Genomic DNA, 14084 nt, shown 5'->3' on the forward strand with positions numbered 1-14084 from the left:
TGACCGGTTCGCTGAAAAACAAAAATCAATCGGCACGGCTTCCCACATGATTTGTTGGGCTTTGGCTGGGTGCTGGGAGAGGATTATGGCTCCGATTGACATAATACCTACGCGATCTACCCCAAGAGAAATTAACTGCGAATCGTAATGCTGGTCGCGAAAAGCCTACGTGTGAAATTAGGTGGCGATGGTGGTGACTGCGCAAGGGATGTCACAAACCTTCTGCAAATAGAGGATCATCCCCTTGAGCACCGCGTGGAAAGATTTCCACCCTCGCTTGCCAAGCGGCGCTGGAACGACACGCACACGCAACACAAACGTCAGGAGAGAGGCACGGCCTTCGTCGGTAGAGAAGCCCCGACGAAAAACGTTCTCCCCTGTATCTCCTCCATTGGGCGATGCCCCAGCAGAATCTGGCAACTCAACATAAAGTGTTCTGGTGACAACGGAAATACGGCACAGCGTCGACTATCCGCCCTGACCAATGAACCACCCACACCCAGTGCAGTAACACAACCATATGCTATATATATTCACATCCAACTTTTCACATGTCTGCCTATATCTCAGTCGGATATGCGACATTGTACTGCATCAACAACAATAATAATCAGGAAAACATTTTTTTCTTGCTGTGGATTTCCCACCTGATGATGATTGCTTGTGTTGCAATAGAAACGTCGCGATTTATTTTATTTTATACCTACGTGACTTTACCGAAAGAACCAAAGAGTAATAATCAGAGTGTCTGTCATTTATCCAGTAAAATCTCGGCGAGTAACAGGACTTTTTTAGGAGGTTCCTGCATTGGGATGCTTGGCCAATTGCCTTTGAATGTGCTCGATATCATCCGAACTCGAAGGCGAAGCAAGTTTGAACCTGGTCGGCACCTCAATGATCATCCGGGCTTGCCAGGCGTTGTAGGCAAGGGAATACAAGGAGGCAAGGAGATGGAGGAGTTAAACGACATCCCCTCATATGTATGGGGATTTTTTCTGGGCAATCCGATTTCCTCCCACATTGAGCCAATCATTAACAGAATTTGGGCAAATACTGTATACCCAACCTCAGAAGGGCCCTCTTGAAATATAATCTGGAGACTCAATGAGTCTCAGGGGTAAATAACTTGACTGTTATATACTGAAAAGAGAATAACATTCACGATGTTTCGCATGCGGGAGGAATCACGGGAGAAAACCCATGAATTTGACGTAGCACTCAAGGCTCCACACGGATAGATTAAAACAGCCATCACTGCACTCCCTTCTGCTGAGACACTTAAGAGGCAAAGCCTACGCGAAGCCGAAATATTCCTTGGCCGTATCCCATCCAAGTCCTAACCAGACTCCAACCTGCTTTGACTTCTGAGATCTTACAAGAGTGGGTATACTCCGACGGTGCGGCCGATGGCAGGACGATACAGAGATGACCAACATGGAGTTCACTGGCACTCGGAAATTTCAACCGCAAGCGATACGACCGTCAAAAATTATCACGGTGTATCTTGTCACTTTGGAACACCGGCCTAAAGAAACATTATTGGGATAGCTGTACATATTCTTAGGTTTTTTTTTATTTTTTTCGGTAAAGTCACGTAGGTAAAAAAAATTTAATTAATAAAAGTAAAATAAAATAGAAATAAAATAAAAAATATTTTTTTTTAATTTTTTACCTACGTGACTTTGCCGAAAAAACCTAAGAATATGAATCCTTGCAGTCACGCAAGCTTCAAATCTAGAATAGCTGTACATATTACGCTAACAACAAGGGGGGAAGGGGGAAAGGGCTCTAGCCGACAATATTTTAAGTCCGGCGGAAATGCCATTGCTGCGCAAAGCCAGATTAAAAAGCAACTCGAGTACAGAAAACAAGGTCAATTGCAGCATTGGCAGCAAGATGGAATGGCCTATGGCAGAGCCACCCCGACTCGGTGCTTGGGACAGCCCACGTTGCATGTGTCATAAATAACAGTGGGGAGAGCGTATGGTTATAATTCATCCTGGCTAGCTGAGTGTAAATGGGGCAATTCTGGCTAATATTGATCAACGTTAGCTAATCTGTAGATAGGGTACTCTATTACCCTAAACTTTAGAGATGTGACAGTTGCGATAATTAATCGGCCGCATCTGCTCCCAGACTTGTATATTATTTTTCCATCTCTCCACGCTCAATGAAACCGCTGATGGAGCTTAAAAGAGGTAGAGAAACATTGAAAGGCAATAATAACTGGAAAAATCCGGCTGGCTGTGTACGGTGCGAAAGAAGCTCACAACATAGTATAATACATGTATGTAAATGATAGCTACCATTTCCTGACGGTGAAATTGGCAAAGGCATCAACTCCACCGCATAATCAGGGCCATTGCAGAGGGTCATTAGGCATGGAAATCGAATAAACAAACAGACTCTCCAAGCGGTCGGGTGCACGCAAGATAATAGTTTCTCGTAGTTAAAATCTGAACAACAAAAGCAATCCAATTTGCTTCAAAGTGCTTTGCCGTGATACAGAATGGCTGCTGAAACTATATGAAGTCCCGCTGCTGCTGCTGCTTCACCTGGCTAAACAGCACAGGCACCGAGGCTTAACGTAGTTGGGGGTCCCTGTAAATTGGAGAAGAGATGCGTCGTAAAGTGCGCTCGTTGCTTCCCGGTGATACATTTCCAAGCGAGGCAGCGAGAGGCAAAAGCACACCAAGCAAAAGCTTAGGCCCCCCCGCCACCAATCAGCTGAAGGCCCCAAACCCTGCCAAATTCGTGAGAAAAAAAAATATGGGGCATGTCAAAAAATGTCAGATCACAGCTCAAATCTCAATTAACAAGCCAAAATAATCTCACTCCTCTCCATCTGGCCTGCATCTCTTATCCTCTCGTCTCGCTGAGGTTTTTATTTACACTTCTCTCATCTCACTGCATCAATATCTCAACCGCGTACTCTTCTGAAATCTCGCAGGGATTTAATGCTCTGAAAAGGTGAGAATCCACACGAAGGCGGACGATTTAAATATTTTTTCAAAATAGAAAAACACTGGGAAAAAAAAGAACCTGCGCCCTGCAGCTACGCGGACGCGAGCGAACGTCAGCCGCGATTGCTCGCCCAGCTGCCGCGCAACGGAAAGCAGAAGTGTTTGTGACTCGCAGCTTTCGCCAGAGGTTCTGTTTTCACGGCTCTACCTCCCGGTGCGCACGCACGGTCCCGTCATTTTGTCTCATTAGTGGCTTTGTATTGTTTGGACTCCCCTCCAGTCTCTTCCTCTGGAGCAATCGCCGCCGACTTGTCAAGGTGTCACATTTCGAAGCAGTCTCCTCCCGCGATCGCCATCGCTCCACTACGATCGCCATCGCTCCGCTAGCGTCGCAATCGCTCCACTACCATCGCTCCGCTACCATCGCCATCGCTCCACTACCATCGCTCCACTACCATCGCTCCACTACGATCGCCATCGCTCCGCTACCATCGCAATCGCTCCACTACCATTGCTCCGCTACCATCGCCATCGCTCCACTACCATCGCTCCACTACCATCGCTCCACTACGATCGCCATCGCTCCGCTACCATCGCAATCGCTCTACTACCATCGCCATCGCTCCACTACCATCGCCATCGCTCCACTACCATCGCCCCACTACCATCGCTCCACTACCATCGCCATCGCTCCACTACCATCGCTCCACTACCATCGCTCCACTACCATCGCTCCACTACGATCGCCATCACTCCGCTACCATCGCAATCGCTCTACTACCATCGCCATCGCTCCACTACCATCGCCCCACTACCATCGCTCCACTACCATCGCTCTACTACCATCGCCATCGCTCCACTACCATCGCCCCACTACCATCGCTCCACTACCATCGCCATCGCTCCGCTACCATCGCCATCGCTCCACTACCATCGCTCCACTACCATCGCTCCACTACCATCGCCATCGCTTAACTACCATCGCTCCGCTACCATCGCTCAACTACCATCGCTCAACTACCATCGCTCAACTACCATCGCCATCTCTCCACGACCATCGCTATCTCTACACTACCATCGCCATTCGCTCCACTACCATCGCCTTCTCTCGAGTAAGATGCGAAGAGCGCCTCTACGCTCTTCGCAGCTTACTCGGTGGGGGGAGCGCGGGAGAGGAAAAGTGGCACTGTGGCACAAAACAGAATTTTTAAAAATGTTGACGGAAAAACATCGCGCTTCCCGACAAAATTGCCAGGGCCGCACCGAAGCGGCGCACGGATAATCTCGCCAAGCGTGTTTCACGGTCATATCTGCAAATTACATATTGAAGAATTGTAACTGGCGATGACAATCACAACTGCAAAATGGCCCGTGCTTTTTACATCGTACCGGATATCGGCATGGTGGCTCGCAGTCGGAAGGTTGCAAGTTTCAAATCCAAGTTGTGGGTTCACTCAGCCCCATCATTCCTCCGGCGTCGATAAAATCCATACCAATGTGTGAGGAAGACAACAATGATTGTCCATAGGAATGCAGAGTTTTCACCACTGCCTCAGGGCTGTAAACAGGAGATGAACACGCCACTGCGATGCTCATACGAGCAGGCAATCAGTTGGTCACGTTTGTATTCACTTGCGGTATCACGCTACCGCGGCAACCCTCGTGAGTGTATCTGTGCATGTATGCGCATGTGTGTGCGCGTGTGTCTATGTTAACACGATTGTAGATGGCGAGGGGTGGTAGTGTAGCGGTTTGTGCTACGAACCCGGCGACCCGAGTTCCCGCTCACGGCAAACACCAGTGACGATTATCTGAACCGGTCTTGGGCCTCCCCTAGGTCGACTCAGCCTTAAACGAGTACCTGGTGCGGTGTGTGAACATCGCCACTGGGGAGACAAAGGCGGCCGGGCGTGGTGGTGGCCACCCACCCCCTCGTGCGCCTTGCCGGCTTTCATCGGTGCCGCTCGTGAACGGCACTCGCCCCGACGGTCTCTTACGGGCTACGCGGGGGGGGGGGGGGGACCTGTCGTTTTTATTTTAAATGCTATCGTGCGAGGGGCTCACTCCTGCGGCCGTCCGCGTCGGCGTGGATCTTGCGCACGAGGACGCCCTGCTTGTACGTCGCCGCGTTGGGGTCGTGGATGATCGGCAGGAAGGGGTTGCTGCCCGTGATCGCCTTGCTCGGAAGGTTCTTGCTGTCCGGAAGCTCCGGGACAGACTTCCGCAGCTCATCTTGGTCTCTGTGGGGCGGAGGTGCGTGGCGGTCGGTGGTGTGGTAGGTGAGTTGGTGGTGGCAGTGGTGGTAGTGGAGATGGACGTTTCAGTCATAATGGTGGTGGTGATAATGGTGCAGGCGGTGTGATGACATTGAGAGGCGACAGTGGCAAGTGACGGTGGTGATGATGGTGGTGGTGAGAGTTGAGATCATGATGATGGCAATGATTATGGTGGGTGGCGGTAAAGTTGAGATCACATGGGGGGGGGATGGTGTGTGGTGTTGTGGACGGTTGTGGCGACAATGGGAGATGGTCACGAGTGATCATAGGTTGATAAAGAAAGGTAGAGGATATGGACAGGACAACCCATTAACATACTGTACAGTTACCAAATTTTTGTTGCAATTTCTTAAAATATAGCTACTGTGGCTTGGTGGACCACTGAAATGTAACGAATTTGTAATTCACGCCGTTGTTTATTTTCGCTCAATGCCATCACGAAGGTGCAATGTTTCACAGACACAGTCTGTAGTAGTTTGACAGTAGTCCGCCATGCTGCTGTGTGTAATACACAAACTCTGCACACAAGGTGAACGCGCTGCCGCTGGGGCGCGTCAACGCCTCTAAGGACCGTGAGCTGACCTATGGAATTTTTCACCAGATTAATAGTAGTCCCACAGTACAGACACCTGAACTCAATAAAATGACAACTTAAAAGAAATGTCAACTCGCACATATTCACATTTTTTTCCGCTCACGTTAAACGATGTTACGCAGAAAAACGTCGTAGGTTATTGCGAGGAAAACATTTGCTTCGACCGCTGTGTACCCACTGGGACATTCTGGCAAGGTGACTCAGCAGCGAGCAGAGCGAACGGCTCGCAATTGGTAGGTCGTGAGTTCAAATCCTGATTGGAGATTGAACAGCCCATGGTCGCTCCGGGATCGATGAGACGAGCACCGCTTTGTGAGGGGAAGATCAACAGCGGTTGTTGTTGGGATAGACTCACCCCCGCCATAGGAATGTGGAATTTTCACCACTTACTCAGGGCTGCCAACAGGAGATGAGCACAGCCTCCATGATCGTTTGAGAGGGAAACCGCTGACATGTTTGAGTAAGCGGTCGCAGGCCTTGCCAGGCTTCCATTTGTGTGAGCATCACCACTACATGGGAGGCAATCTTATTGCTTTACTGATGATAATGTACATTTAAGTGCTTAGCACGAGACTTTATGACTTTAGGATGAGCCTGCCACATGACTGAATACTGACCAACCTTTGGGCACAATGTTTTTTCGTCAGACAGAATTAAAATAATTTTATTCCGAGTTGTGTCGTTATGAATACAGATTTGTCCATTCTTGATTTGAAGCTTTCGTGACTGCAGGAATCCAAACCTACGTGACTTTACCGAAAGAACCAAAGAGTAAGAATTGTCAATTTTTGTGGAAAATGTTCAGCTTTAATAATATCATTATAATCTGCATCAACCACTCCGTCACAATTGTTTACACATGTTAAATGGGGTCATCAAAACTTAATAAATTTAAGGTAGGAGAGGCTTACGGCACAGAGGCCATCACTTTCAAAAATGGCCCTGGGGACACTGCAAAGGAACGTGAAGCCCTATCGAATGAGAGCACACAGGTAGTGTCTCCTGACTGCCCTCTCATTGCAAGCGGCAGATTCAGCCCGACGGTGCCAAGAGCTCGCTCGGGACAAAAAATGTCTCGCACCTTGTCACGCACAACAGCATCCGAAATAAACGTGACAGGCTCTGTGCACAACTAAGCTGATGGTTGCAATCGACGTGTCAGTCCCGATGATGCACACAATTCCGTTTCAATGAATGTAGAATATTGAAGAGCGACGGAGAGGAGAGGATGGGAGAGAATAACTTGGACAAAGACGAGCCTCCCCCCACACTGCACGGGTTCGACGAAAAATGCCGCATCTTCGATCGGACCCCCGTCCCAAGATGCAGATGTCAAGGACGCTGCTCTGCTTGCCACGAAGATTTATTGCAAAGCCGTGATAAATGAACCGCAAGCATTTTCCACCGCGACCCAGAGTCCAGACAGAAAGACAACTACTTTTAGAACCGTCCGTACGTTCAAATGCACCGTGGTTTTGGTTGAAAATAAACAGAAAAACAACAACAATCTCACCCTCCACAAACATCTCCCCTCAATCTCAGGTACAAGAAGTAATTTCGGAGTGAGAAAATTGCTTTGGCGCACAAAAAAACTGCTTTCCATATAACCTCTCTTTTATTCCGCACCAGAGCACGTATATATATAAATACATCGGGCGGCAATAGTCGGAGGAGAGGGCGGGGGGGGGGAATAACGTAAGGTTAGGAAAGCAGCTTGCCAATAATGTTCAGCTTGGTTGGTGCGAGTGCTGAGTAATGGCAGGCAATCTCTGGCCAAGGTCACGGTGAATGGGATGGCTACATCAAAGGCCATAGGACACCTGCCACCTCTCCCCATCGGCAATGCCTCACGGGGAAAATTGCCCCTAACAGAAACCGCGGGAGAGCGTCACAGCTTACCCAGAGAGAGGACGTGGAAAGCACGAATGGGAATACGCGGTTACAGGACAGGGTCAGAGGTTATTGGACACCGTGATGTGGTCTGCAACTGTTTGGAGATGAGGAATGTTGTGTTGCATGCGTTGGTCTCGTTGCTTGAGACCCAGGGTTGGTTACTGTTGTGTCAGGGTCTCGAGGTTTGTGTAATGTGAATAGATGAAGGCCTATGTTGTGCACCTCAAGGTCTGTGTTGTGTGCGTGTGTGTGAGCGTCTCTCATCGTGCTATGTGAAAGTCTTAATGTTACGTAGGTATAAAAAATAAAATAAATTGAATCACGACGTTTCGGGCGCAACAAAAGCATCTGTCATCAGGTGGGACAACCACAGAAAAAGTGTTTCTTGCTGTGGTTGTCCCACCTGATGACGGACGCTTGTGTTGCGCCCGAAACGTCGTGATTAAATTTTGTTTATTTTTTTCACCTACGTGACTTTACCGAAAAAACCAAAGAGTATGGATCCCTGCAGTCATGGAAACTTCAAATCTAGATCGTCTTAATGTTGATTTTTGTGGCAGTCTCTCAAGGTTTATGTTGTATACAAGCATGAAAATCAGTGATGTATGTATTAAGGTTTCATATGTAAGTTTATCAGTGGTTGTGTTGTGTGCACCTCAACGTTAATTTTGCGCTTCTTAACATTCTTATTGTTGGCATTCCAAGGTTCACGTTTTGTATGTCTCAAAGTCCGTTGTGTAATTTGATCAAGTATCCTGTTACGAGCATTCCGAGGTGCCGGTTGTGTGTGTGTGGTGCGTATGCGTGTCTATCTCAAAGCTTTTGTGATGTAAGGCTATCAACGTTCATGTTGTTCACGTTGTGTGTGTGTCTCGAGGCTCTGCAATGTTGCCCCGTGTGTTGTGGGGGCATTTGAAAGCTGTAGCAGGTAGCCCTGATTCCACACAAATGGTCTGGCCGAAGGATCGGCTTTTCTGTTCTGCACCCGCACGAAACATCAATGTCTATGGGAGCGTTTAACGTTGAAGTCTATGGCAGCGTTTAACGTTGAAGTCTATGGAAACGTTTAACACTGGAGTCTATGGGAGCGTTTAACATTTAAGTGTATGGGAGCATTAACGTTGAAGTCTATGGCAGCGTTTAACATCGAAGTCTATGAGAGCGTGTAACATTGAAGTGTATAGCAGCGTTTAACATTGAAGTCTATGGGAGCGTTTAACATTGCAGTCTATGGGAGCGTTTAACATTGAAGTCTATGGGAGCCTTTAACATTGAAGTCTATGGGAGCGTGTAACATTGAAGTGTATATCAGCGTTTGACAACGAAGTCTATGGGAGCGTTTAACATTGAAGTCTATGGGAGCGTTTAACATTGAAGACTATGGGAGCGTTTAACATTGAAGTCTATGGGAGCGTTTAACATTGAAGCGTATGGGAGCGTCTAACATTGAGGTCTATGAGAGAATGTAACATTGAAGTGTATGGAGGCGTCTAAGTCATCAAGACTGGACCCTTGTCGATTCCCTGACACGAGACTCCACGGGTGACCGAGCATTTGGTTCCTCCGCTCCACGACTGTGGAATTCTTTGTCCCAGGTCATCAGATACTCAGGCCACCGTTGGTATTTTTGAATCTCATCTTAAAACTATTTTTCATTCGCTGCCCTCTTTAAATTACTGACGTTCATTTTTTGGAGCTATTGTTTTTCGGGATCGTAGCTATATCTTGTTTTGGAAAGAAGATGGCTTTGGGACATTTTCTGTAAAATAATAATTATTCCATCCGCTACACTTAATCTACTGTGACTGCTCGAATGATTTCATGCATTGAAATGCCCAGGGCCTACTATCAGTGAATTTACTCAAGTATATCGGGATCCTTTAAACAACCACGGTCCCCTGAAGACAAAGGGCGGCTGCAGGTTTGACCATTGGGCGACGCGCCCCTGCTTGTAGGATCTTCGCACACGGACGTCAAGCACTCGACGTAACCTCGGCGAGCACACACCTTCACGGCTGGTGGTGTCCTCACGCCAAGGGTGCATTGTGGATTCAAATACACGCGTCAAACGCGCGTGGGACGGGGTTTCGCACCTACGATTAGCATGGTTAGGCTATGTATGGTACGAAAGAAGGTTAATATACACAACTGCCATGGTTTCCCCAGGACTGCCTCATCGTATGAGGAAGCTGGGAAATATGTTCATCTTCCTGAGAAATTAAGTCCTGGTTTTTGCCAGCCAGTTGCATAATACGACACCACTCAAGATGCGGCCCACCTTGCTCCACAGGTGGAACGTGAGCAGTCCAAATTGCGATCGTCTGACTTGCGTGGTGGCAAGTCAGACGATCGCCCCACGTGTCACCGAACTCCAGGCCCCGACCAATCACTCTGCCTCGCCTGAAGACGTTGAATGGATCACTAACCTCGACATCAAACTATCACTGCATGGGTTTTTTTATTTTGTTTAAACTTAGAAGTGGAAATCCTCAGGCTGGGGGCAAAAACGCTGACAGTGTGATCCATAATACTTCTCAAAATTGGAGTCCTTTCAAAGTCATATGAATGTTTAAACAGTTTACAATGCGAATACGCAAGTGTATATTGGCAGTCAAAGGCTGTTGGCTGATAAGAGGCTCTGGGGAGAAGGAATGCTTCCCCACTCGAGCTTTCATCGTCAGTAAATGGAAATCAATTTTCTGCTTTCGGGTGTTTATTCAGTATTTCTCAAAAGAAGCATGCGGTACTTACATCGCCCATTCCAGTTTTTCATTCTTGATGGAATTGTAAAGAGCCTGTGAACAACACGAGGAGAAGAAAAAACGCAATCAAAACAAACATCATCATCATGACCACCACCATCACATGCCCTGAAACGTGATTAAAACAAAGAGCTAATCTCCCAGGCCCGAGCACTAAGGTTCAGCGCGAGTCTCCGAGCTCCGCTGTGGCCATTTATTACGTGGTTCTAACGCAGCGCATGAAATACCATGACCTTAAACATCAACATTAATCCAATTCCATGAAATAGGGGGAGCGGTGGGGGGTGGGGGGTGTGGAATGGATAAAAAAAAGTCAAGAGTCCATTAATTCAAAGAAATGCCAGCAACTACGAGGCGAAGAAATAATAAATCTAAAGGAACGTTAATTGGAGGCTGCTGCCAGCCCCCCACAACGGAACAAAGGTGTGCAGATTTGTTCTGTTCAGGCGTAGTTAAGACCACGCGGCAACAGAAATCCGCGGGAGCCATAACTTACTCGTGAGAAAATTAGTTTAATTGCGGGCGGTAAAGTGGGAAAACTCAAGGGGAGTCATCCTCACGTAACCTCTCACCCTTCCGCGTTGTCTCTTGCTGTGTGTGTGTGTAAAGTGGTAGTGTAGCGGTTAGTGAACCCGGCAACCCGAGTTCGATTCCTGATCATGGCCAATACCACTGACGATTATCTGAACTGGTCCTGGGACTCCCCTAAGTCGACTCAGCGTCAAATGCCTATCTGGTGCGACGTGTAAACATCGGCACTCGGGAGACAAATGTGGCCTGGCGTGGTGCTGGCCACCCACCCCATCACGTGCCCTTCAGGCCTTTGTAGGTGCTCGCTAACAGCACCTGCCCCAACAGTCTGTTAAGGCTATACGGGGGGATATTTGCTTTTGTAAAGGTGCAGCCCTGCAACCGCCTTGCTCACACTACTGCTGGCCTGGGTGGTAGGGCCTCCACTAGTGGGGCGCTTTCAAGAACCCCTTGAGTAGGTATATACTCTTCTTACACTGGCCAGAAGTACCCACACTATACCCCACCACGCATAATATGACTTTGAAACCCCCCGCCCACCTCCTACGCATTCCACAAGTAGTGACTAATCCCATATCTGCATTTCCCATAAATATGCTAAATTCCTCTTGATATGCAAATTATTTTGTCAAGGCGCTCATCCCCCTCCAACCCAGCTTAAATCTACGCTGCCAAGCCTGGTGGTGTTCATTCAGACGCTGTCTTTCCGACAGACCTGTTCTTCACCCGAGGACGGCTGCTTGCGTTGTGGCCGAAACGTCGTGAGAATTATTTTATTATGTTTTATTTTTATTATTTTATTATTTCCCTTGTACGTGACTTTTACCGAAAGAACCAAGAAGATGAATCCCTGCAGTCACGAAAGCTTTAAATCGAAATATACCCCACCACACGCGGACCTGCCGATGGACTAACCACGGTGTACACATTAATCCTGCTGGGTGGACAGAGGCAGGGGGATTCAAGAAACTTGCAACATTGTTTCTACCTCTGTGCCGGCAAATTGAACTGGCGACCTCTGGATAAGCAAATCTAATGTGCTAGCCATGACACCACGGCAGCATCCCATGTGTGTGTGTGTGTACTGACACAGTGGGGATAGCAGTTGGTACATCTGCCAGTCATCTCAGTCAGTCAAGCAATAGCACCTGGGTCTGTCCCGTGACCTCTTGTCAGCTAACCTTTGACACTTCACGTGGCCTCAAAGTGCACCCAGGCTGGCACTAAAGCGCCATGGTGACGTCACTGCCACTTCGTGTAAAATGACGCTTGTTGTTGTCTGTGATATACTGACAAATGTGATGAACTTAATTATCATCATTATCCATAAGGAATGCCTTGTAGCAGTTTTGTGTAGTGAATGTCAATTTCTCCAAGCACAATATATTATTTTATAATTTGCAATAAAGACAGAAAATAGAAAAGATGTATTTATCATTAACTGTGAGCCCACTGAGACCCAACGCAGACGATCCCTGCTTTTGATCTTCCGCGAAGCTGCTCATTGTCCACCCTAAGCCGCATCCACTGCTCAAACCACGGCAGATGCGGATACCTGATGCACAAATGGAAAATTAAAAACTTTCCAGTGGGCAACTGTGGTCAGCCAGAACAGACCGTATAACGACGCAATGCCCCGATCTGTAAATACGAAGGAGACATGACGGCGATGATGATACACTACCACTCCACTGCTCCTGAAGCGGTTGTCTGGACTTGATCACCTGAATGTGAAATTGCAGTTGTTGCTCTGCATCTACACCAGCCATATGAAAGAAGATTATCTTTTCTGAGCAGAAATTAATAGAACCACGCAGTTAAGAAATGCAAGTGTGAATCAAAAGATACGCCAAAAAAAATTCAACAAATATGGCACTGCATAAGTAATTTTAAAAAATAAATATTTCAAGCGTAATAAATCATTATGTGCTGTGGAGCATGATAGGCAATGAAATAAATATATTTAAAAAAGCCTACGTTCAAGCATGGGTATATATATATACACAGCTAATTATAACTCGTAGCTATTACAGGCAATTATCTTATTTCCTCAGGAAGGAGGGAACTCGCTCGGTCAGAGCGTTGAGCGGGAATCAAAACAGGAAAAATGCTGCAGAGGACGCCCGTCGCGGAGACGGAGCGATGACGTCAGTGGGTGTGCAGGTTGCGAGATGGAACGTTGCATCGCAGGACTATGAGAGATGGCAACGGCTTGGGGAGACCTCTCATCCAGCAGTGGATCGATAGCAGCTCATCGTGATAATGAACACACAATTGTTTAGTTCTTTTGTTGGGTCGCCAGCATCATTCCCAGGCAGTCTTTGTTTGTCTCTCCAGTGCTTAATTTACACACTGCACCAGGCACTCATTTATGGCTGAGTCGACCAAGGGGAGGCTCAGGAACGGTTCAAACAATCGCCACTGGGATACACACACCAAACACGCACACAAAGGCTTATGATAACTCAATAAAATAGAACAGCAACAAAGCCAGTTAAGCAAACGTTGACACCGTTTGCATTATAAGATTTCGTCTATTCTGGTTTTCCCAGGGCCACAGCTTTCTCAAGACAACAGAAAACACAATGCCACGTTCAAAACGCCGCATATGTACGTGTTCCGATGGACGCGCCGTTCGCACGCCGCTTGTGAAACGCGACGGCTTAAGCGAGGCACCTCGGACTGGCAATGCAAGCATTTGGACACCTGCACCCAGGCGGAGTTAGATTCCCGTGTCCAGCAGGTGGGGAGAGAGAAAGAGGATTGCGCCGCTGCCTTTCCCGTGGCAGATCCAAATACGAGGCTTCTCATCGATGGCTAACCACCGAACAAAGACGGTCACTGCATCGCGCGGCGCTTTCAAATGCGCTTCTGCGGCCGTCTGGAACGCTCTTCCTACCGATATCACGAAGCCACCGGAGCTATGTACTTTTAAATCATCTAGATTGGCAAACTAATTTCTTTAGAACAGTTTTTTTGCGTTTAGTTTGTTGTTCTTCCTCTGCACCTCCAATTAGCATGGTTGGCTACATACGGCGCAAAAGAAGTTCAACATAAAACATAC

The 14084-nt window shown here is 47.7% G+C and overlaps 1 protein-coding gene across 6 annotated transcripts in view; it reads right to left on the bottom strand.

Moving 5' to 3' along the window:
* Nucleotides 1–14084, bottom strand: part of LOC144732111 (PH and SEC7 domain-containing protein 2-like) — a 187813-nt gene that overhangs the window by 17793 nt on the left and 155936 nt on the right. For all 6 annotated transcript variants that reach the window (XM_078613390.1, XM_078613389.1, XM_078613391.1 and 3 more), the window contains 3 exons: nt 10479–10522; nt 5028–5203; nt 220–290 (listed from right to left, as the gene is read on the bottom strand). In XM_078613390.1, the coding sequence (XP_078469516.1) occupies nt 220–290; nt 5028–5203; nt 10479–10522 (291 nt within the window). The remainder of the gene's footprint in view (nt 1–219; nt 291–5027; nt 5204–10478; nt 10523–14084) is intronic.

This window comes from Lampetra planeri, chromosome 41, assembly GCF_965212315.1.
Source record: "Lampetra planeri chromosome 41, kcLamPlan1.2.h2, whole genome shotgun sequence".
Lineage (NCBI taxonomy): Eukaryota > Metazoa > Chordata > Hyperoartia > Petromyzontiformes > Petromyzontidae > Lampetra > Lampetra planeri.